This window comes from Vicia villosa, unplaced genomic scaffold (assembly GCF_029867415.1).
Source record: "Vicia villosa cultivar HV-30 ecotype Madison, WI unplaced genomic scaffold, Vvil1.0 ctg.000857F_1_1, whole genome shotgun sequence".
NCBI classification, from domain to species: domain Eukaryota; kingdom Viridiplantae; phylum Streptophyta; class Magnoliopsida; order Fabales; family Fabaceae; genus Vicia; species Vicia villosa.
The window spans coordinates 351,431-372,434 of NW_026705386.1; the positions used below are offsets into that span (position 1 = coordinate 351,431).

Genomic DNA, 21,004 nt, shown 5'->3' on the forward strand with positions numbered 1-21,004 from the left:
CAGCTCGAAGTTGCAGCAGGTTCTGGCTCAGCGCTGCCCGACCGAAAACGCGGCTGATTCGGTCCAGTGGCGGCCGTCCCCCGACGATTGCTTTTCGGTGGCGTCTTGCTACTCGGCCTCATGCGAGAGGTATGTTAATTTTGGTCCGCCTAATCGTTACGATTATTCTTTTTCTTCTATTTGGAAGGTGGAAGTGCCTCTTAAAGTGAGAGCTTTTGGTTGAAGATGTTTACTTAATAGAATTCCTACAAAGGACTCCCTTTTTACTAGAGGAATCATTCACTCCTCTTCTAGTCTTAATTGTGTTTTTTGTGAAGAAGTTCCCGAATCATCGAATCATTTGCTTTTGCTTTGTCGTAAAATGGTGGATGTTTGGAAAGATATGTCCGATTGGTTGGGTTTGGAATTCCAAGTGATTCATGACTTCAAAGAAATATTTTGTAGGTGGAGAGGCGCTTGTCAAAGGTTGAATATTAAGAGTAGTAAGGCGGGTAGTATTTAGTTGGCTATTGCGTGGAGCATTTGGCTTTGTAGGAATGATATCATCTTCAAAAGCTATGGTTGGAACGCTAGAGATGTCGTTTGGGGATGCAAAGCATTGTTATGGAGGTGGTCTTTTATAGGGAAAATTAATCAACGTAATTGTAACTTTTATGAGTTTAGCAAAAACCCTTTGCTATACTTATCTTAGGTTCTATTTAGTGAGTAATATTCTTTTTGTTGGGTTTCTTTCTAGCCCCCCTCCTCTTGTAATCTTGCTTGGATCTTTTGATCCCTTTCAATATATTTCTTGATTACAAAAAAAAAATTATATAATACATAATCAGAGGTTATTATTAGGTAATATTCTTTTAAATTTTTAATTTAAGAATAAACATCAATTTTAGGTAATAATGGAACTTTTACCGTATAAACACTACTGTATTTTTTTTTTGTGTAAGCAAGGAATTGCTTAAAGGGAGAACTAAGGGTTCTCCAACTTTTTTACACGATAAAATGGGCAAACACCCGATAAAAAGAAAAATTATCCACCAATTACACTATGAGAGAAAAGAAATAGGATTTTTACAAAACTCATAGAATGAATAATTGGGATGGGTAATTTTGCCACAAAAAGACCACTTCCAAACCAACATTTTTATGCTCCAAACCGTGTCGTTTAACTAATCTTCACCTTAATTAAATTATTTATTTATCCTTTGCCTAAGTTTTGTTGATCGTTCTCACTCTATTTTAAAAATATTTATCAACAATAAATAGTTGTCCCATAATTTTTTTTCCGAATACAAATGTATCAATTATTATAAAAAACTAGTGTCTTATCCGTGCGTTCGCACGGGTACCCGTCGTTTTCGCGCATTGTGGTTGAGGAAAATAAAAGATGATAGGGAAAATGTTATTTTGTTCAATATAGATATTATTGTAGAAGTAAATGTTCTAAAAACAAATGTGTAAAATATAGAAATTTCTTTTCAATAGGTTGGGCCAAAGTTTGAGATATATTGATTAATAAACATTATTTTCTCCTTAATATTCAATATTTCAATCAGTAACTTCATGTTCTCGTTAATATTTAATATTTTATTCGGTAACTTCATGTTCTCTTTAATATTTAATATTTTGATCAGTAACTTCATGTTCTCTTTAATATTTAATATTTTGATCAGTAACTTCATGTTCTCGCTAATATTCATTATTTTGATCAGTAATTGCGTATTCCTGTTAATATTCCAAATTTATTTCCGTTAATATTCAATATTTTGACCAGTAACTTCATGTTCCCGTTAATATTTATTATTTTCATTAGTAACTCCTTGTTCCCGTTAATATTCATTATTTTGATCAATAACTTCGGGTTCTCGTTAATATTCCAAATTTGTTCTCGTTAATGTTCAAAAAATTTATCAGTAACTTAATATTTATGCTAATATTTAAAAAAATTATCAGTAACTTCGTGTTCTCTTTAATATTCAATATTTTGTCAATAACTCCATGTTCCCATTAATATATTTATAATTATTATCTTGATCAATAACTTCGTGTTCCCGTTAATATTCAAAATTTGTTCCCGTTAATAATCAATATTTCAATCAGTAACTTCATGTTCCCGTTAATATTCAATATTTTGATCAGTAATTCATGTTTTCATTAATATTCAATATTTTGTTCGGTAACTTCATGTTCCCGTTAATATTTAATGTTTTGATCAGTAAATTCATGTTCCCGCTAATATTCATTATTTTGATCAGTAATTGCGTATTGCTGTTAATATTCCAAATTTGTTCCCGTTAATATTCAATATTTTGATCAGTAATTTCATGTTCCCATTAATATTTATCATTTTCATCAGTAACTCCTTGTTCCTGTTAATATTCATTATTTTGATTAATAACTTCGTGTTGTCGTTAATATTCCAAATTTGTTCTCGTTAATGTTCATAAAATTTATCAGTAACTTAATGCTTCTGCTAATATTTAAAAAAATTATCAGTAACTTTGTGTTCTCTTTAATATTCAATATTTTGTCAATAACTCTATGTTCCCGTTAATATATTTATTATCTTGATCAGTAACTTCGTGTTCCCGTTAATATTCAAAATTTGTTCCCGTTAATAATCAATATTTCATTCAGTAACTTCATGTTCCCGTTAATATTCAATATTTTGATCAGTAATTCATGTTCTCATTAATAATCAATATTTTATTCGGTAACTTCATGTTCCCGTTAATATTTATTATTTTGATCACTAACTCCTTGTTCCCGTCAATATTCATTATTTTGATCAGTAATTGCGTATTGTTGTTAATATTCTAAATTTGTTCCCGTTAATATTCAATATTTTGATCAGTAATTTCATGTTCCCATTAATATTTATCATTTCAATATTTTGTCAATAACTTCGTATTCTCGTTAATATTTCAAATTTGTTCTCGTTAATGTTCAAAAAATTTATCAGTAACTTAATATTTCTGTTAATATTTAAAAAAATTATCAGTAACTTCGTGTTCTCTTTAATATTCAATATTTTATCGATAACTCTGTGTTTCCGCTAATAATTATTATCTAATAAAATATAGACAATAAGAGTTATGTGATGCATGTTAAAAATAAAAAAGTTATTTAACGTTATTAAATAAATTATTAATTTTAATATTTTTATTAAAAAAACTATTATTTTAAAATAAAAATTACTTTAAATACATCAATTAATTTATTTTACATAATTTAAAAAAAGTAAGTATCAATAAATAAATTTATTATATTTATATTATTTATTGATATTTTAGAACATAAATAGTTTGTTAAAATGTATCTATTAAAATTTTTATATTTTAAGAATAAATTAATAATATTAAGAATGTAAAGTTGAGAATTTGTTTGTACTCTTATGTCATAAAGTAATATCAGTTATATTTAAATTAATTTTTTAATCAATGTTCCAAATTACACTATTGTAATGTTATTTCATGGTTCAACCATTCCATCGCATAAAATATAAGACCCATATGAGATCAAATCAATCCAATATAAATTTAACCCAATCGTCAACTTGATTATTTTTAATCAATTTCAATATAATATTTTTTTTATTTTATAAATATACTATAAATTATTCTGTTACAAAAATTATAAAATTTCCTATTCAATTTTTTATTATTATTTAGATTGACCATTCAAGAACCATTTAAATATATTTAAATTAAATATTGTAATTATTTGATGATTCATAATTAACAATGATGTAAAAATCTTTACAATGAATGTTTACATAAAATGTTTCCAAAATTAAAATCTCTTAAAAATATATAAAGTTATCTTAATATTTCATTATTTTGTTCTATTTTTTTTTAAACTTAAAATATTATTTAAATTTAATGTTATTTGAATTTTTTTTATAAAAGATTATTTTTAAATATATCGTTTTAGAAAAATAATGTGATTTTTATTATATGAAAATTTTTAATAATAAATATTTAAATAATTATATCTTATTATTCATTTAATTTATAAAAATTAATTAAAAATGCAAGTTGGAAAATAATATCAAATAGAATCAAACTCATGCAACTAAAAAATGCAAGTTCTACCATGATCTACAAAAAAATGCAACTAATTCTCTATTGGTAATAATATTATAAAATAAATTATTACTTTTAATATTTTTATTAAAAAAACTATTATTTTAAAATAAAGATTACTTTAAATACATCAATTAATTTATTTTACATAATTGAAAAAAGTAAGTATCAATAAATAAATTTATTATATTTATATTATTTATTGATATTTTAAAATATAAATAGTTTATTAAAATGTATCTATTAAATTTTTTATATTTTAAGAATAAATTAATAATATTAAGAATCTAAAGTTGAGAATTTATTTCTATTGTTATGTCATAAAGTAACATAAGTTATATTTAAATTAATTTTTTAATCAATGTTCCTAATTACACTGTTGTAATGTTATTTCATGGTTCAACCATTCTATCGCATAAAATATAAGACCCAAATGCGATCAAATCAATCCAATATAAATTTAATTCAATAGTCAATTATTTTAAATCAATTTCAATATAATATTTTTTATTTTATAAATATACTATAAATTATTCTGTTACAAAAATTATAAAGTTTTCTATTCAATTTTTTATTATTATTTAAATTGACCATTCACGAACCATTTAAATATATTTAAATTAAATATTATAATTATTTGATGATTCATAATTAACAATGATGTAAAAATCTTTACATTGAATGTTTACATAAACTGTTTCCAAAATTAAAATCTCCTAAAAATATATAAAATTATCTTAATTTAATAATTATTAAAATAATAAGAGCCCATAAATCACTTGCCTTTTAGATGAATCAAAATTGATCATATCACAATTTTGATCTTTTAGATGAATCAAAATTGATCATATCACAATTTTGATCTTCACCTGTAACATTTTCAATACAACCAATGCTTAATAGTCAAATCTTATTCCTATGTCATACTCACGTAGACTGTAGAAATGTTATAAAGCTACTTCTTGCAAAAAGTCTACAACAGATTTCCTAGCAGGACATATAAAAGCTCTCTGGTCCTCAATTCCAACAGCCTAAGCATTATTAAGCCACAGAAACCAACTAATGTGTTAACAGACATTCTATTCATAAACGAAAAAACAGGAAAAAAGAAATAGATTTTGCACTCTTTCTCAAGATTTCAAAATACAATTCCTGCTATTCAAATCTGCCACTGAGAACGCACGACCTTCCAGATGGAGTCGAAGATCTTGAAGTAACTGGAGATGGACCTCGTGACGATGAAATTCTCTTACTGCTATTAGTGGAAGAACCTAGTCCGGTCATTGCTGCATGATTGTTAGAAACTACATTGCTTCTTGAAGTAGGTTCTATTAGGATATTCGATACCTGCAACACATGATACATCATAATGTGTTGAAAACCAAATCAACCAAAAATCACATAAAATGAGATGGAGCGTGTATAGTTCTAAGTTCTTACCCTTACCCTTGGTTTTAAAGCAGTTGGAAAAGAATTACGTGTCTCCGTTTCACTCTTTACTGAAATTTTTTATTCCTTGTCCCACATAATGAAAGTGTCCACCAAGTCTGAAAGTGTCCACCATAGCTGAAAACATGCAAACCAAAACACTCAAGCAATAGAAAAGAGACATCAACAATAAACAAAAACGGGAACAAAATTGCATCAGTAGAGAAAGAAGCAATCGCAACAGCATCAGTAGCACAACTTATAAAAAATTCAGAAAGGGCGGCAAATCTGCTGCCACTGGCTGTTTGATACAAAAGATAAACTTCCTTAAAACTACTCCTGTGAACAGGCATCATAATATCCTTTAAAGCAATAACATTCTTATGATGAAGATATCGAAGCAATTTAAGCTCCCGCAAAGTTCTAAGTGCATCAACACGATTCTCAAACGCGTTCTGTATCTCCTTTACTGTTAGTTTGTTGTACTATCATATGCAAATCTGGCACATGCGGCAGGTAATCAGGAACCAACTCACCTATATATTTGAGTATTGGTAAATGAATGAGTATGTTAAACTCATCAATTACTGTAACTGTTGTTAAAATCTGGAACCAATGGATTGATGTTTAAAAATCCTGAAAACAATTGAAAACAAAAAAACGTACTACAGTTAGATTTGAATCACAGCCCCATGATTGACATTTGAAAAGCCTGAAAATTAAGACAGATCTGCTTAAGAATATCATTTGGAATTGAAGTTGAATTAGCAACAAAAACATCCTCATCTGGAATTATAGTGTGACCATCAGAAGCATTTGGCAATACTGATTATTTAGGGAACTCATTCACCTTAAGTAAAGAATTTTAGTAAAGAATGTGTATACCTTAAGTATTTATATTTACCTTTGAGAACCCTTATAATTGAAAACTGGGAGATTAGAAATCAAAATGAGCCTTGATGTGGATTGATCCATGAAAGAAAAGAAACAATAAACAACAAAAACTTTAACCAAAAGAGCTTACATCAAGTATAAAAGAAGAGCCATAATTGGAGGAACTGCACATCCAAGTCCTTCGGGTGTTGCACATGGAATAATAATGATTCCCTTCCGCTCTTATCCTGTTTGGAAGCTCAACTGGAGTCGCCATTTCCTACCAATCATCAACGACAACAACATCATCAACAAATAACAATCGTGATTATAAACAACTCAATACAGAGTGAAAAGAATTAGTTTGGTAAATAGTTAATATCAATTATTATTACTAAAAACCCAAATCCTTCTAGAGTTGCAACACAGAGCACAGCTTGAATGAAAATTAAACAGAAGCTAAACCAAAAACTAATATCAAATTAGTATTACACACATATCTATTACCTGTTGAATTCTGTCAGCAACATCTTCTTGAAGACACTTTTTCCCATTTTGATCGGTAACATGAAAAACTGAAAATCATCAACAGAAAAAAAAAACACATTTTTAATAAAAAAATCAATGGTGATTAACCAATTAATAGATGAGAAATCAAGAATTATTGTAAAGATTATATTATACCATCTATAAACCATTCTCCATCAGATGAAATATACGCTCTTCTAACAATGAGATTCTTATCAGTAAGAACTTGAACAACTTCCAACAAACTTCCACGCTTATTAGTACTATCAACCTACCACACAATTCACATCAAAATAATCGGTAAACCAAAATGACCCTTCTGAAATTAACAAAGATTAAGACCTTATAATGTTTAAATTTCAAACCTTTATCAAATTGGTTGTTCTACTGGAAGAATTATCCACAGTTACTCTGCAAAAAAAAAAGGGATAGCACCATAACAAAAACACAAACACAATCAAATAAGAAAAACAATAAATCAACGAACCAATTCATACCTAAATTAATCTCACCTTCAAAATTCCAACATTGTTTCCCTCTATTTTCCCATTCAAGCAAAACCGATCAGCAATCAGTGTGCGAATGGAAGCTTGTTGACGGATCCGCAAATTGTTGTTTGTGAATCTGATGTCGCAACCGTGCTCCATGGTTTGTTTTTCACCTTATGCAATTGAATGGAATATGGAGAGAAAAGATTCGAGTGAGAAACAGAAACAGAAACAAATTATGGATAAGGGTTTATGAAGCGATGCGATTGATAATGGGAAAAGGGAGAGAATAGCATTTGAAAGAGAAACGGTTTTTGCGAAACCGCTGTAGAAGAAGAAGATTGGAAGTCGTTGCTGAATGATAAATCAGTTTCGTAACCGTGGAGACAATGAGGGGACGTAACCGCTGGAAGTTTAACGTGAAAGAATTGAAGAATAAATTGAAGAAAGAATTGAAGAATAAAATTGAGAAAAGTGACGTGGAAAATTGAGAGAAGAGTTGCTGATGTGGATAGCCTAAGAAAGACCCAAATGGTAGACTTTTCTTATATGATAGATAGTGATAAATTAAAAAAAAAAGTAATTACTCTATGGTATAAAATGATCAAGATTTAATTTTTCTTTTCTTTTTATATATAGAAAAAATTGAAGAGTTGAAAATCTCTAAAGGTTGTCTAAATCGTGATTAATATTTTATTTTTGATTCATTCATAAATTAATTTTAAGTTTTAGATTTTCAAAAGTGTTGAGAAAATAAATATTACTAAAAATATGAATTAAAAATGATTCCTTTTTCCATAACAATAATAACATTAATTAATTTAGTTTTTAAAATAACAATAATTTTTTTAATATTATTTAATGTATTAAAAATTTTGTCCCAAAAATTAAACATTTAAAAGTCTATATGAAAAAGTCAGTCGCGGTTTGTAGATGAAACTAATTATTTTCCGTCATTACGTATTGATAAGTTAATACTAATTATTTCCCGTCATTACGTATTGATAAGTTAATTTCTTCTCTTTTTGAAAATTCAATGTTACCAAGATGTAAAATCACAATCCCTTTCTGGTACAGCTGCTGGGCCGGTAATCAGTCGCTGATGCAAGTGTTCCCTGAGCTTTTCGCCATTTCACGTGACGATTCTATCTCAGTTGCAGCAGCTGGGTTCTCACTCCAGTGTTGGCTGGGAGTGGAACGCAGTAGTGCTCTTCCAAGACAGCACCGCCGGTTCTGGTTTTCTGCAGCAAGAACTTCGTGAGTTTATTCAACATGTGGTTTCGAGGGAGAATGTAACACCCCAATTTACTCCGTCGAATAATAATAAAAAATCATAGTAATATTATTGATAGTAAATATAGGTTGTCACATTTTCATCATAAACATCAACAATAAATCGCAATTAAAACACCTTTACTAATAACAGTTCTCCACAACAAGTGTTTGATCACAATGTTGAAAATCAAAGTAAATTCATCACCAGTAAAAAGCTAAAGGGTTAATAGTAGTTTACCCCCTGTAATATGAACGTGTTTTGGTTTACCCCCTACTGTTGCCAAAGGCAGGTTTTGGCAACGGTTTTTTCGAAAAAACCGTTGCCAAAAAGTAGGGAGGGGAAAAAGCAAAATTCGCTAATATTATAGGGGGTGAACTACTATTAACCCAAAGCTAAAACATAGTTTGCAATGGCGATTCACCCTCAAGTTAGATTATTAATATAGTTTGCAATGGACATTATAAACTTAAAAAGATAAGGGTTAAAAAAAGTTGAGGAAATATGCCCCACCATTCTAATAACCAAAACCAATTGAAATATTAATATTACACTTAGAAGAAATTCTTGGACACGAGATTAATTCTTCTAAAGCACCTCGGAGTTGTAATGCATCAAACATGGTGAATTTCAGGACCTCTAAAAGTGGCGCATATTTTAAAATATACGTTGCTAATCGAAGGTCAACTTCAAAGGCGTCAAACCTTAAAGTACATGATCGGAGGTGAGAAGAAATACAATTAGGAACCGTAATTGGATATTTCCAGTTTTTGAATAAATCTTTGTCTAGCAACTGCAAAGCATATAACAAAATAAGATTTGTGAAACAACACCAAAAGGAAAAAAAGAAGGAACATACACAAGACAAAACAGAAAATAACCACAGCAATAGTGAGACTTTGAAGTTTGGGGCAATTCTGGAGCAGGCCCATCAGATCTTCACAGTATTCTGAGGCGATTGTAAACAGTTCAAGGTGGATTAAGTTTTGAAACCTTCTGTTATTGGGAATAATCACTTGCTCAGGAAGCTTTCTATCCACCTACAATAATTTCATATAATATCAAAATGAAATTTAATGTCAACTGCCCAATGTGACAGCTTCATGCATGTTTGATTCTCATCATGATTTTACTAGTAATTGCGGTCCAATGTGGTTTTAAAGACTATTGCATCAACAATATTGAGAGGGAGTGCAATGTGGTTGTAATTAAATATTTTTATCAAAACTCAAAATTTTGAAATTCTGAAAATTAATTTACTTGTGATGTAATAAAAAATCTTAACATGACGGTAATTGCAACACCCGGCCCGCCCGCAACACATTCACATTCATGCGCCAGGAATTTAAAACCATGACTGTGATTCCTTATAATTTCATATAAGATCTATAACTTACCCAGAGTTTTAAAATCTGGACATTATAAACTGCTGTAACGGGAACATCAGAGTCAAGGATATTGGCTCTGATCAACTTGGATAAGGATTTAAAATCTCCTGTATTCATGGTAGAACTCTTATCTTGCGTGATATAACAAACGTGAGTAATATTCAAATCTTCCAAAATGGGACACCCATGAATAAACTTTTTGAAATTCTCATGATTTTTGAAATAAACATCATTCAAATGAAGGGTCTTAAGCGATGGAAGATCGACAGAGATATCACCATCCAAACAGAAAGTCTTCACTTTGAGAACCACAAGCTTTGAAAAGGTGAAAATAGTTGGTGGCAATGTGATTGTCTCGTTCAAATAACCTATACTAGAATGGAGGTGGAGATTCTCCAAAGGATGGCGTTTGGCAGTTTGGATCCAGTTGTTGATGTTGTCCGAACGGCCATCTAGCTGCCAATGGCTAGAATCACAATTGAGGTGAAACGTTTTGATAAGTTCTGCAGAGACCGTGGCTGTATTGACGAAACTACAGAAACGGAGGAAGGCGTCTTTGTCTTTAACGGATTCGTCGTTGAAGTAGAGAGCCGTGAGTAATTTGCTGAGTGGGGTCCACCTCTTGGAGAGAACGGTGGTGGAGAAAGCAAGTTTGGTTGGGAGTAAGGAGAGAATGTAACAGAGTAATTCATCCGGTAAATTGCTGATCCAGTCAATGGGTGCTGCATTCTCCATTAGAGGGATTGAGATTGTGCTCAGTGAAAAAAATCACATAACAATTTGGTAATATTATATATTTGACGGCAATCTGAAAAGTAGAAAGGAAAGCCATTGCTTTGTGGTTAAACCTAGTTAGAGTAATATTATATTAAATTTACATTTGTAATTTTGTAAATAAGTATACAAGTTTTTTTTTTACACAAATTAAGTATACTAGATTAAATAAATATTTATAAAATTCATAAAGAAAAGGGATAGTACACGTGTAAATTTTTTTTTCATAGTCAATTATAGAGTATATATTTTCAAACTAATTCAAATAAAAATTTCAAATCGATTCAAAAAAATTAAAAACTGCAAAAAATATTAAAATTTATTGGATGTGTTTGAATGTTATTTTGTGAAAATCGCTAGTTAGGATCAAATCTCAAATTGATTTTTCAAAACAAATTCAAATCGAACTGCATGTATATATTTTTATACATAATTATCTTTTTATTAATATGATATGTGACTTAAAACTTTATTAAATGATAACTATTTTTATAATAATATTTATTAATTCGGTTTAATCTATTTATTTATTTATATTATTACAATCGATAACTCTCGTTTTAATATTAACTATTAATATACTATATAAAATATATATTATATAATATCTATGATTTATTAATATTTTTATGAATTTAATTAATTTGAAGTTTTTCAATTAACTGATAAATTAATTTAAAATTTTTTCAATTAATTGGTAACTTCAGATTTTATAATGAAATTTAGGATTTTCCTAATTACTTGAGAAAATCCCAATTTTCACTTTGTTTAAAGCTTCCATACGAAAAAACTAATTTTAAAAAAAAATATATATATATTTTCAAAAATGCATTTACATAAACACGAAGACGATAGTACGTTAAAATATTAAAGTAAAAAGTATTTTGAAAAATATCATTATAAAAAAAAATCATAGAACAATATAACCAAAAAGAGAATATCACAAATAGTACCACCACTTCTGTTCAGCCCGAGGGCACAACGCTTTCCCAAACCCTTCACCGCCGTCTTCCTCCCAAAAAAATGTCACAGTCGGAGGACACAACAACCGTAGATAGAATCAGCGATTTATCCAACGAAATTCTATGCCACATTCTCTCCTTTCTCCCAATCAAACAAGCTTTCACTACCACCCTCCTTTCCAAGCGGTGGGCCCCACTCTGCTACTCACTCACCGTTCTCTCCTTCAACGATCATGATTGCGACACCTTCGATCACTTTACTCTCTTCCATCGCTTTATCGATAAACTCATGCTCTCTCCCTCCGTCTCAAACCAATTCCTCAAAACCTTTCGTCTCAAGTTTCGTTCTGCAATTTATTATGCTGATGGAAAAAGCTTCCACGCATGGGTAGAAGCTGCAAAACGACGTCGTGTGGAGGAATTCAATCTCAGAATGAATAACGAGACGTTGAATCCAACCATCTTCACCTCTAGAACACTTGTTGTTCTGAAACTTGAGAAAGTAGAAGTTGAAGCTGCAACTTTATATGTTGATCTTCCATCTCTCAAAACCCTACATTTGAAATTTGTCCGTTTTGAAAATCAGAATGATATCAAAAGAGTTCTTAATGCTTGTCCTAATCTACAAGATCTGCATACTTGTTATCCTAGCTTTATAAGACGCGAGGAGAATAATGAAGATGGAGAGTTTAAATCATTGTTCTTGTCTAAATTGGTTAGAGCTGAGGTTGGTTCAATCGATGTTCCGTTTAATTCGATTTGTAATGTCGAGTATTTGCGCATGATCAGGGCACAGGAGCCATCTTTGGAGATGAATGTTGAAGAGATCTTCAAAGGCATTCCGGTGTTTTGAAACTTAATTCATGTTGAGTTATGGTTTTATGGATTCTTTCATGGTTGGGATGGTGTAGTAGAATTGCTCCGGCATTGTCCTAAGCTTCAAATTCTTTTCATTAGAAAGGTTTGTGGACTAGTTTTTTTTTTGCTTGTTATTTTTTTCCTATATATTTTAACCAATGTTGTTTTTGATCCTTTGACAGTGGAATACCGGCTTATCCAAGGATTGGGACTGCCCAATATTGGATCTTGAATGTGTTTCGTCTCACCTTAGATCATGTACTATTTTAAATTTTGATGGCTCGGAGAATGATCTTCGATTTTCAAGGTATATTTTGCAGAATGCGAGGATTTTACAAGATATGACGATCAATGTTACTACTAGCTCCTCAAATGGAATGCAAAAGCATCAAGTTATTGAAGAATTATCTTCCTGTCTAAGGATGTCGCGGGGATGTGAACTTTCATTTGAATTTATGTAGTCTACTAGAATTATCATTATCGTTTCTCATTAGTACCTATTATGCAACAAGTAAATTTGATGGTTTGGTGATTTTTTTTGTATGGTGGAATTCTAGGGAAGACAACCATTGTTGCTTGAAATCGATTCTGTTCTGATGCTTTTAAGACAGTTTTATTTTGCTCTGATGCATTGAAAGTGAGAATATTCCATGTCTTGTATTAGAAGTTATCCTCCTATTGTCAGAGTTGTTTGATTGTGATATTCTAATTGTTTTCACACATGTTGCTGCAACTATTATCCTTTCTTTGAAGTTGAATAATCTCCTCTCTTCGAATTTTTTTGATGTTGAACTATTCTTAACCAACTACCTTATATTGTACTTTCTTTTTCTAGAATTGAATACTTCTTTGAATTTTGTATCCCTATTCAACTTAACTGATTTGTCTCTGTCCCATTTACTTATTTGGTCTTGCGACATCGGCACATTTATCCTATAACCTTCATAGCTGATACACGTTTGAAGAAACTCTAAGCTGAGCGGCTTAGGGTTTCTTATCATGTGGCATTGCTCAATCCCCTATATGTTTCTTGTAATATCGGTGGGGGTCAACCCAAGTATAAGGGACATTTTGGACCCTTATTGGAAAGCCGAAGAGTGATTATGTTGAATGTGGTTCTAACTAACATTTCAATATACTATTTTTCCTTATATAAAGTTCGTAAAACAATTATTCAAGAAATTGTGAAGTTGCATTGTGCATTTTTTTTGGGGTGGAGTGGGAGAGAAGAGTAGGGTCAGTTGGTCCAATTGGGTTAGTTGGTCAAATGCTTGCAAGGCAAAGAAAGAATGAGGGTTAGGCATGAAGCATTATGAAAGATATGATGATGTTCAAGCCAAAATGCTCGACACATCAACTTAAGACAATGGTAAAAAAGATTATTTATGGTGGAAGGATGATAGAGCAATAGGACTGGCTGCAGAAGAAGATCAAAACTGGTTTTCCAAATCTATCTCGTGCAAATAAGGGAATGGTATAAGCATCAACTTTTGGAAGCATAAATGGTTGGGGTCTGTACAGTTACAATTGCAGTTTCCAAATGTTTTCCTTCGTTCTCACTTGCCTACTTCCAAAGTGATTGATATGGGAATGTGGTTCGAGAATTCTTGGATTTGGAACTTTGGCCTGAGGATTAATGATCTAACATTATGAAGAAGATAGTGAATTTAAGGTTTTAGTGAAAACAAGACGAACACTTTTTACCTAAACTAAACATAAAACACCAATTAAAAAAAATACAAGTTTAACAGTTTTTAATCAAACTATCCAACTATGGTTAACTATGTTACTCAGAGTTACATAATTGAGATTTCTGACTGAACACAAATTTAACAGTTTGTTGATTTTTGCGAATCTTCTTTGCACGGAAGGTACGCTGGATGCGAGTAGCAGCATCAGCCATCTTCCTTGCTTTGTACTTATGAAAGGCATGTTGAATCTTGATTGCAGCAACTCTCTTACGTGATTCATTATCTTGATTGAAAAATTTAAATTCCTTTATTTCTTTTTCTGTTTGTGCTCTAAATGCAGCTCTTATACGTTGCGCAGCATCAACTAATTCCATATATGCAGCTAAACTCTTCCTTGGATGCACCTCGTCTTGAACTGAAGTAACTAAATGCCTAAAATGATAAACATGTAGAATCATAATTAGTATCATAATGTATTTCTTTCATGCATTTTATTTAATCATCTAAGTATACATTATTTCATAACTAAAACACATACATTTTTAGTGCCATGATCAGAAACTTACCTTTTGCACAACGAGGGTAATTCTTGGTGGTGATTGTCATGATCATCTCTTGTTTCCACACCATCTATTTCTATGGCAACATTTTTTTTTCCAATAAGCAAATGATTGAAGAAATCGCACTAGGGGTGCAACCCTTATCACAATGGACTACAATGATTTAAAGCAAGATAAAGGAACTTTGTACCAATCGTAAAAACAAGGGCGGGGCGATTGATTTCTATGGCAACATGATCAGAGACAGTACCATCAACAACAGTCTCAATTCTCTGTTGTTGTGAATTCATAGACGTGCGAAGAACAATAACAAAATAACAAAACACACCTCCAATAAAAGCAAACATCAAATTAAAATTCATAAGCTTCACCGTAAGACATCCAAGAAAAAAATTAAGCAAAATTAATGAAACAATGTCATTGAACACTAGTGACAAAATTTTCTGATATATATTGAAACTTTTCTTCTTTTATAATTACATCTATGATAGTATGATCTATCACTTTCAATAATTTTCTTCTTTGCGATTTTCACACGTAATCGAGAGTGAAAGTTTGGAACCTTTCTTTTATTCAACGTAATTAATGAAACAACATTTTGATTTTCGGAATTGCAGAAAATGGGGATCATCTCAAGGAAGATCTTCCCAGCTTGTGGAAGTATGTGTGTTTGTTGTCCTGCTTTGAGGTCAAGATCAAGACAGACTGTCAAACGTTACATAAAATTGCTTGCTGATATCTTCCCTAAATCCCCGGTTCGTGTCTTATAACACTTTCTTTTTCGAGTTTTACCTTTGGAGAACATATACATAGATGAATACTGGATAGACAAATCGACACTGATAATAATTTGAAAAATGAGAGTAGCTGAATGTAACCACGTGCGTCGACACTAGACATGTCTTTCATATGAAATGTTGGCAATTATTACAGTAATTTTCATTTTTCACATGTTGGTGAATCATTTTATTCAATTATATGATAGTATATTATCACTTTATTATCCATTTGTTCACGAAGTAGAACACTGATTTTCATGTTTAACAACACTCTTCAGGATGAGCTTCCAAATGAAAGGAAAATTATCAAATTATGTGAATATGCTGCGAAAAACCCTTTTCGGATTCCCAAGGTATTTATGCATGAGTAGTTTTTTTAATTTCATTCAAAGATGACGAGGAAGATAGGATATGCTTGAATTAGCTTAATCTGTTTATTTCTGAGGTTCACTGTTTCTGCTCTTTCTGATAGATAGCAAAATATCTTGAAGAACGATGCTACAATGAACTGAGATCCGAGGACATCAAGCTAGTCAAGATTGTAGCAGAATCTTTCATTAAGTTTCTTTCCATTTGTAAGGTGAAAATGTAAGTTTCTCATGATCGATTATTCCATCTTTCCATATTTTGTTGGCGGAATTTTATCTATTATGAATCCTTTTCTTCAACTCATTTATTATATTGATCTCCAACACAGAATTTATATTTGATTCGTCTTAAAACTTTTCATTTATGTTGTGCATAAATGCAGAACATATTTTGCTGTTGATGTGCTTAATGTAATTTCGGAGCTCTTGGACTATTCCAAGAATGAGACTGTTCAGACACTTGGTTGCCAATCCTTAACAAGGTTCATCTACTGTCAGGTGAATAATACAGTCCAAAATATTTGGCTTATTGCTTATGTGGCTTCTTCATGAAAGTAATTCTATTACATAACAATATACTTTGATTGTGTACTTGGGAACAAGTCGCTGTGTACTACTGCAACAACGAATTAACTGATATCGTTTTTGCATGCACTTTCATGCTACTGACACAATGAATGAACAGGTAGGTTCTACTTACACTCACAACATTTAGAAATTGGTGAAGAAAATATGCATATGTTTCAGTTCTGATTTTGTATGTTTACTAAAACATATGTTTCAGTTCACTACGTGCTTATTATTACTTTCCAATGTTTATTTTCATGTAAACTTTCATGGTCGTGACTTCATAATTGTTTCAAACTCTTCTAAAGGTGCATTGTTTGTTTAACTACCTTTTTTTTCTTGGCAGGTTTGGTTCATTACTGAATTTAGATCTTTTTATTGTACATATGCATCTAAGCTGAACCTATGTCAAGATCCAAATCGCAAAGCCTTAAGTTGCGAGTTGTACAGCAAATATATAATAGGACTGTTGACTTGAAATTCAACAGAATATCCAGAATAACAATATTTTTGGACAATTGAAGATAAATTAGAAGTTGATTTGTGCATTGTTGGAAAGTCAATTATGGCCATTGAGGAGTCACGTTCGGCTGGAGAGAACTAGTTTTCTTTGACAGCAAATTAGTATATATATATATATATATATATATATATATATATATATATATATATATATATATATATATATATATATATATATATATATATATATATATATATTATTTTGTGTTTTGAGAATTTGATTGTAAACTTAGCTTCTAGAGCATTTATAAAATTAGTGATGTTTTATTTGTATTTTGATAATAAATATATGCAATACTAATTCATAAAATGTTTCATATTAAATGTATTTTATTTAAATTTATATTTGTTTAATATAATAAATGTACTTCTCAAAAATATTAGTGAGAATTTGAGATATGTCAAAATATTAGAAATTATAAAAATAATAGGTTTACTAAAAACACCAACGAAAGTGTTTTTTTAGAAAAAGCGCTGCCTTAGGCCTATATATGAAAGCACTTTTTAAGAAAAAACGCTGCCTTATGTCAATATGTAAAAGCGCTTTTTAAGAAAAAGCGATGCCTTAGGCCTACCTACGCCAGCGCTTTTGCCTAAACCAAAAGCTCTGCTAAAACCTATAGCAGCGCCACCTACAGCAGCGCTTTTAAAGCCCCAAAAAAGCACTGTCATAGGTCTTTTATGGCATAGTGAGAATGAGTAATTTATATGAGAATGTGAGAATGATTCTAAACCATTAGATTTTAAAATAAATGGTGGAGATTAAGTGTGAATTTTTTTTCTCTCTCTTTCATAATTAAAATAAATATTGAGGAAAGAGAAAAAAATATTGACACTTAATATCCACCATTTATTTTAAAATCTAATGGTTCAGATTCATTCTCATATTCTCACATAAAAATGTCATTCTCATATGATACGTCATATATATATATATATATATATATATATATATATATATATATATATATATATATATATATATATATATATATATATCGCCGTAGCCATGACTGTATAACGTAATGTCCTTATTTCCTTGTAGAACATCAAGAGACTATAGATGGTACCACTGTTGTATACCGATATTTTGGTATTTCTCATCTGGTACCCTCAAGGAAAACTGGAGAAGCTTCACTCATGGAAGTTCATTACTATCTTGCATGAAGTTGACCGAGGAAATCCCTTCAAGGCAATTCCTTATTATCCTGTAGTAGAATTGAGGAGATCCCAACTCTAGAGATTTCTTACAATCCTATCTTGCAGGCCGTGTCAGGCGATATGAGCTGTGTTAGACTGCGCCCTTCTTACCCCCCCCCCCCCCCCCCCCCCCCCCCACCCCACCCATTCTAGGAACAACACGGGAAGCCCGTGGCAGGTGACACGACCATGTTATGCCCAGAAACAACATTTTGGGATTTTTTATTTTGAGTCAATTTCTTCGCGTACCTGCATCAACGTCAGCCCAGGCTAGCTACAAGCTATATTAGACATGATAAAGAAAAATATTTACATAGACACAAACTTAATACTTGATTTTACACAACGAATCACAATTTTAGTATTAATTAAAAAATTAAAAATAAATTTTTCTCTCTTCTTCAATATTACAACCACCTTTGAATCCAATTAAAAAAGAAATTAAATTTTAAATAAGTCTTTTTGAATAAAACATATGAATCTATTTAAATACCTTTACTAATAACAGTTCTTTATTACTCACACATGACATGAATGTTATGACACATTTCTGTTAGCCTTCCTCTTCAACAATTGTTTGATCACAATGTTGAAAATCAAAGTAAATTCTTAATCACCAGTAAAAAGCTAAAATATAGTTTGCAATGGCCATTCACCCTCAAGTTAGATTATAATATAGTTTGCAATGGACATTATAAACTTGAAAAAGATAAGGGTTAAAAAAAATTGAGGAATTATGCCCAACATTCTAGTAACCAAAACCAATTGAAATATTAATATTACACTTTGAAGAAATTCTTGGACACGAGATTAATTCTTCTAAAGCACCTCGGAGTTGTAATGCATCAAACATGGTGAATTTCAGGACTTCTAAAAGTGGTGCATATTTTAAAATATACGTTGCTAATCGAAGGTCAACTTCGAAGGCGTCAAACCTTAAAGTACATGATCGGAGGTGAGAAGAAATACAATTAGGAACCGTAATTGGGTATTTCCAGTTTTTGAATAAATCTTGGTCTCGCAACTGCAAAACATATAACAAAATAAGATTTGTGAAACAACACCAAAAGGAAAAAAAAGAAGGAACATAAACAAGACAAAACAGAAAATAACCACAGCAATAGTGAGACTTTGAAGTTTGGGGCAATTCTGGAGCAGGCCCATCAGATCTTCACAGTATTCTGAGGCGATTGCAAACAGTTCAAGGTGGATTAAGTTTTGAAAGCTTCTGTTATTGGGAATAATCACTTGCTCAGGAAGCTTTCTATTCACCTACAATAATTTTATATAATATCAAAATGAAATTTAATGTCAACTGCCCAATGTGACAGCTTCATATATGTTTGATTCTCATCATCAGACGCCAATTGTACTCTGCTCTCAATATTATTGGTGCGATAGTCTTCGCAACCATATCGGACCGCAATTACTGCTAAAATCATGCGAAGCTGCACATCAAACACCTTTGTCCACTTTTCTTTAAATATTTTTATCAAAACTCAAAATTTCAAAATCTGAAAATTAATTTACTTATGATGTAAGAAAAAATCTTAACGTCAATTGTTTTTCAGTATGTATTTCAAACATTTTCAAATAAATATACAGCCGCAATATGCATAGCAATCACAATGACTGTAATTGCAACACCCGCAAGACATCCACATTCACGCGCCAGGAATTTAAAACCATGACTGTGATTCCTTAAAATTTCATATAAAATCTATAACTTACCCAAAGTTTTAAAATCTGTACATTATAAATTGCTGTGAAGGGAACATCAGATTCACAGATGTCGGCTCTGATCAACTTCTGTAAGGATTTAAATTCTCCTGTATTGACCTTGGAACTCTCATCTTGCGTGATATAATAGACGTGAGTGATATTCAAATCTTCCAAAATGGGACACCCATAAATAAACTTTTTGAAATTCTCATGATTTTTCAAGTAAATAACATCTAAATGAAGGGTCTTAAGCGATGGAAGATCCACGGAGATATCACCCTGCAAACCGAAATTCTTCACTTTGAGAACCACAAGCTTTGGAAAGGTGAAAGTAGTTGGTGGCAAGGTGATTCTGTTGTTCATATTAAATAAAGTAAAATATAGGTAGAGATTCTCCAGAGGATGGCGTTTGGCAGTTTGGATCAAATTGTTGAAACGGCCATGTTGCTGCCAATGGATAGACTCACATTTGAGGTGAAGTGTTTTGATAAGTTTTATGGAGAGCATGACTGAGTCAAGGAAGCTACGGAAGTGAACGAAGGCATCTTTGTCATGAAGGGATTCGTCGTGGAAGTGGAGAGCCGTGAGTAGTTTGCTGAGTGGAGTCCATCTCTTGGAGAGAACGGTGGTGGAGAAAGCAAGTTTGGTTGGAAGTAAAGAGAGGATGTGAAGAAGTAACTCATCCGGTAAATTGCTGATCCAATCAATGGGTGCTGCATTCTCCATTACAGGGATTGAGATTGTGATGAGTTGCTGCTTAGTGAAAAAGATCACATAACAATTTTGTCATATTATATATTTGACGGCAATCAGAAAAGTAGGAAGGAAAGCAATTGCTTTGTGGTTAAACCTAGTTAGAGTACTATTATATTTAAATTTACATTTGTAATTTTGTAAATAAGTATAAACTTATTAGATTTTTTTTTTACACAAATTATTTATAC

The 21,004-nt window shown here is 31.1% G+C and overlaps 5 protein-coding genes and 1 long non-coding RNA gene across 6 annotated transcripts; 2 read left to right on the forward strand and 4 right to left on the reverse strand.

The window, feature by feature from the left end:
* Window positions 1-6,429: 6,429 nt before the first annotated feature.
* On the reverse strand, window positions 6,430-7,788 carry LOC131631712 (uncharacterized). The gene is made up of 5 exons (XR_009292789.1): window positions 7,421-7,788; window positions 7,274-7,319; window positions 7,065-7,179; window positions 6,888-6,955; window positions 6,430-6,660 (listed from the first exon to the last, which is right to left on the reverse strand). It is a non-coding gene; the product is annotated as an uncharacterized LOC131631712 (long non-coding RNA).
* Window positions 7,789-8,488: 700 nt separating this feature from the next.
* LOC131631702 (putative FBD-associated F-box protein At3g50710) lies at window positions 8,489-10,803 on the reverse strand. The gene is made up of 4 exons (XM_058902468.1): window positions 10,067-10,803; window positions 9,551-9,709; window positions 9,267-9,462; window positions 8,489-8,637 (listed from the first exon to the last, which is right to left on the reverse strand). The coding sequence occupies exons 1-4, from the start codon at window positions 10,790-10,792 to the stop codon at window positions 8,489-8,491; spliced, it is 1,230 nt and encodes a 409-aa protein (XP_058758451.1). The 5' UTR covers window positions 10,793-10,803.
* A 975-nt stretch (window positions 10,804-11,778) lies between these two features.
* Window positions 11,779-13,411, forward strand: LOC131631671 (F-box/FBD/LRR-repeat protein At5g56420-like). The gene is made up of 2 exons (XM_058902441.1): window positions 11,779-12,754; window positions 12,834-13,411. The coding sequence occupies exon 1, from the start codon at window positions 11,855-11,857 to the stop codon at window positions 12,644-12,646; it is 792 nt and encodes a 263-aa protein (XP_058758424.1). The 5' UTR covers window positions 11,779-11,854; the 3' UTR covers window positions 12,647-12,754; window positions 12,834-13,411.
* A 975-nt stretch (window positions 13,412-14,386) lies between these two features.
* LOC131631703 (calmodulin-binding transcription activator 6-like) lies at window positions 14,387-15,192 on the reverse strand. Its single transcript, XM_058902469.1, has 3 exons — window positions 15,136-15,192; window positions 14,909-15,027; window positions 14,387-14,774 (listed from the first exon to the last, which is right to left on the reverse strand). The coding sequence occupies exons 1-3, from the start codon at window positions 15,190-15,192 to the stop codon at window positions 14,438-14,440; spliced, it is 513 nt and encodes a 170-aa protein (XP_058758452.1). The 3' UTR covers window positions 14,387-14,437.
* A 329-nt stretch (window positions 15,193-15,521) lies between these two features.
* LOC131631704 (protein SEMI-ROLLED LEAF 2-like) lies at window positions 15,522-16,601 on the forward strand. Its single transcript, XM_058902470.1, has 4 exons — window positions 15,522-15,657; window positions 15,960-16,034; window positions 16,154-16,269; window positions 16,433-16,601. The coding sequence occupies exons 1-4, from the start codon at window positions 15,523-15,525 to the stop codon at window positions 16,599-16,601; spliced, it is 495 nt and encodes a 164-aa protein (XP_058758453.1). The 5' UTR covers window position 15,522.
* A 2,485-nt stretch (window positions 16,602-19,086) lies between these two features.
* LOC131631705 (putative FBD-associated F-box protein At3g50710) lies at window positions 19,087-20,786 on the reverse strand. The gene is made up of 3 exons (XM_058902471.1): window positions 20,070-20,786; window positions 19,452-19,610; window positions 19,087-19,362 (listed from the first exon to the last, which is right to left on the reverse strand). Exons 1-3 carry the CDS (start codon window positions 20,784-20,786, stop codon window positions 19,087-19,089), a joined length of 1,152 nt encoding a protein of 383 aa, XP_058758454.1.
* Window positions 20,787-21,004: the final 218 nt, after the last annotated feature.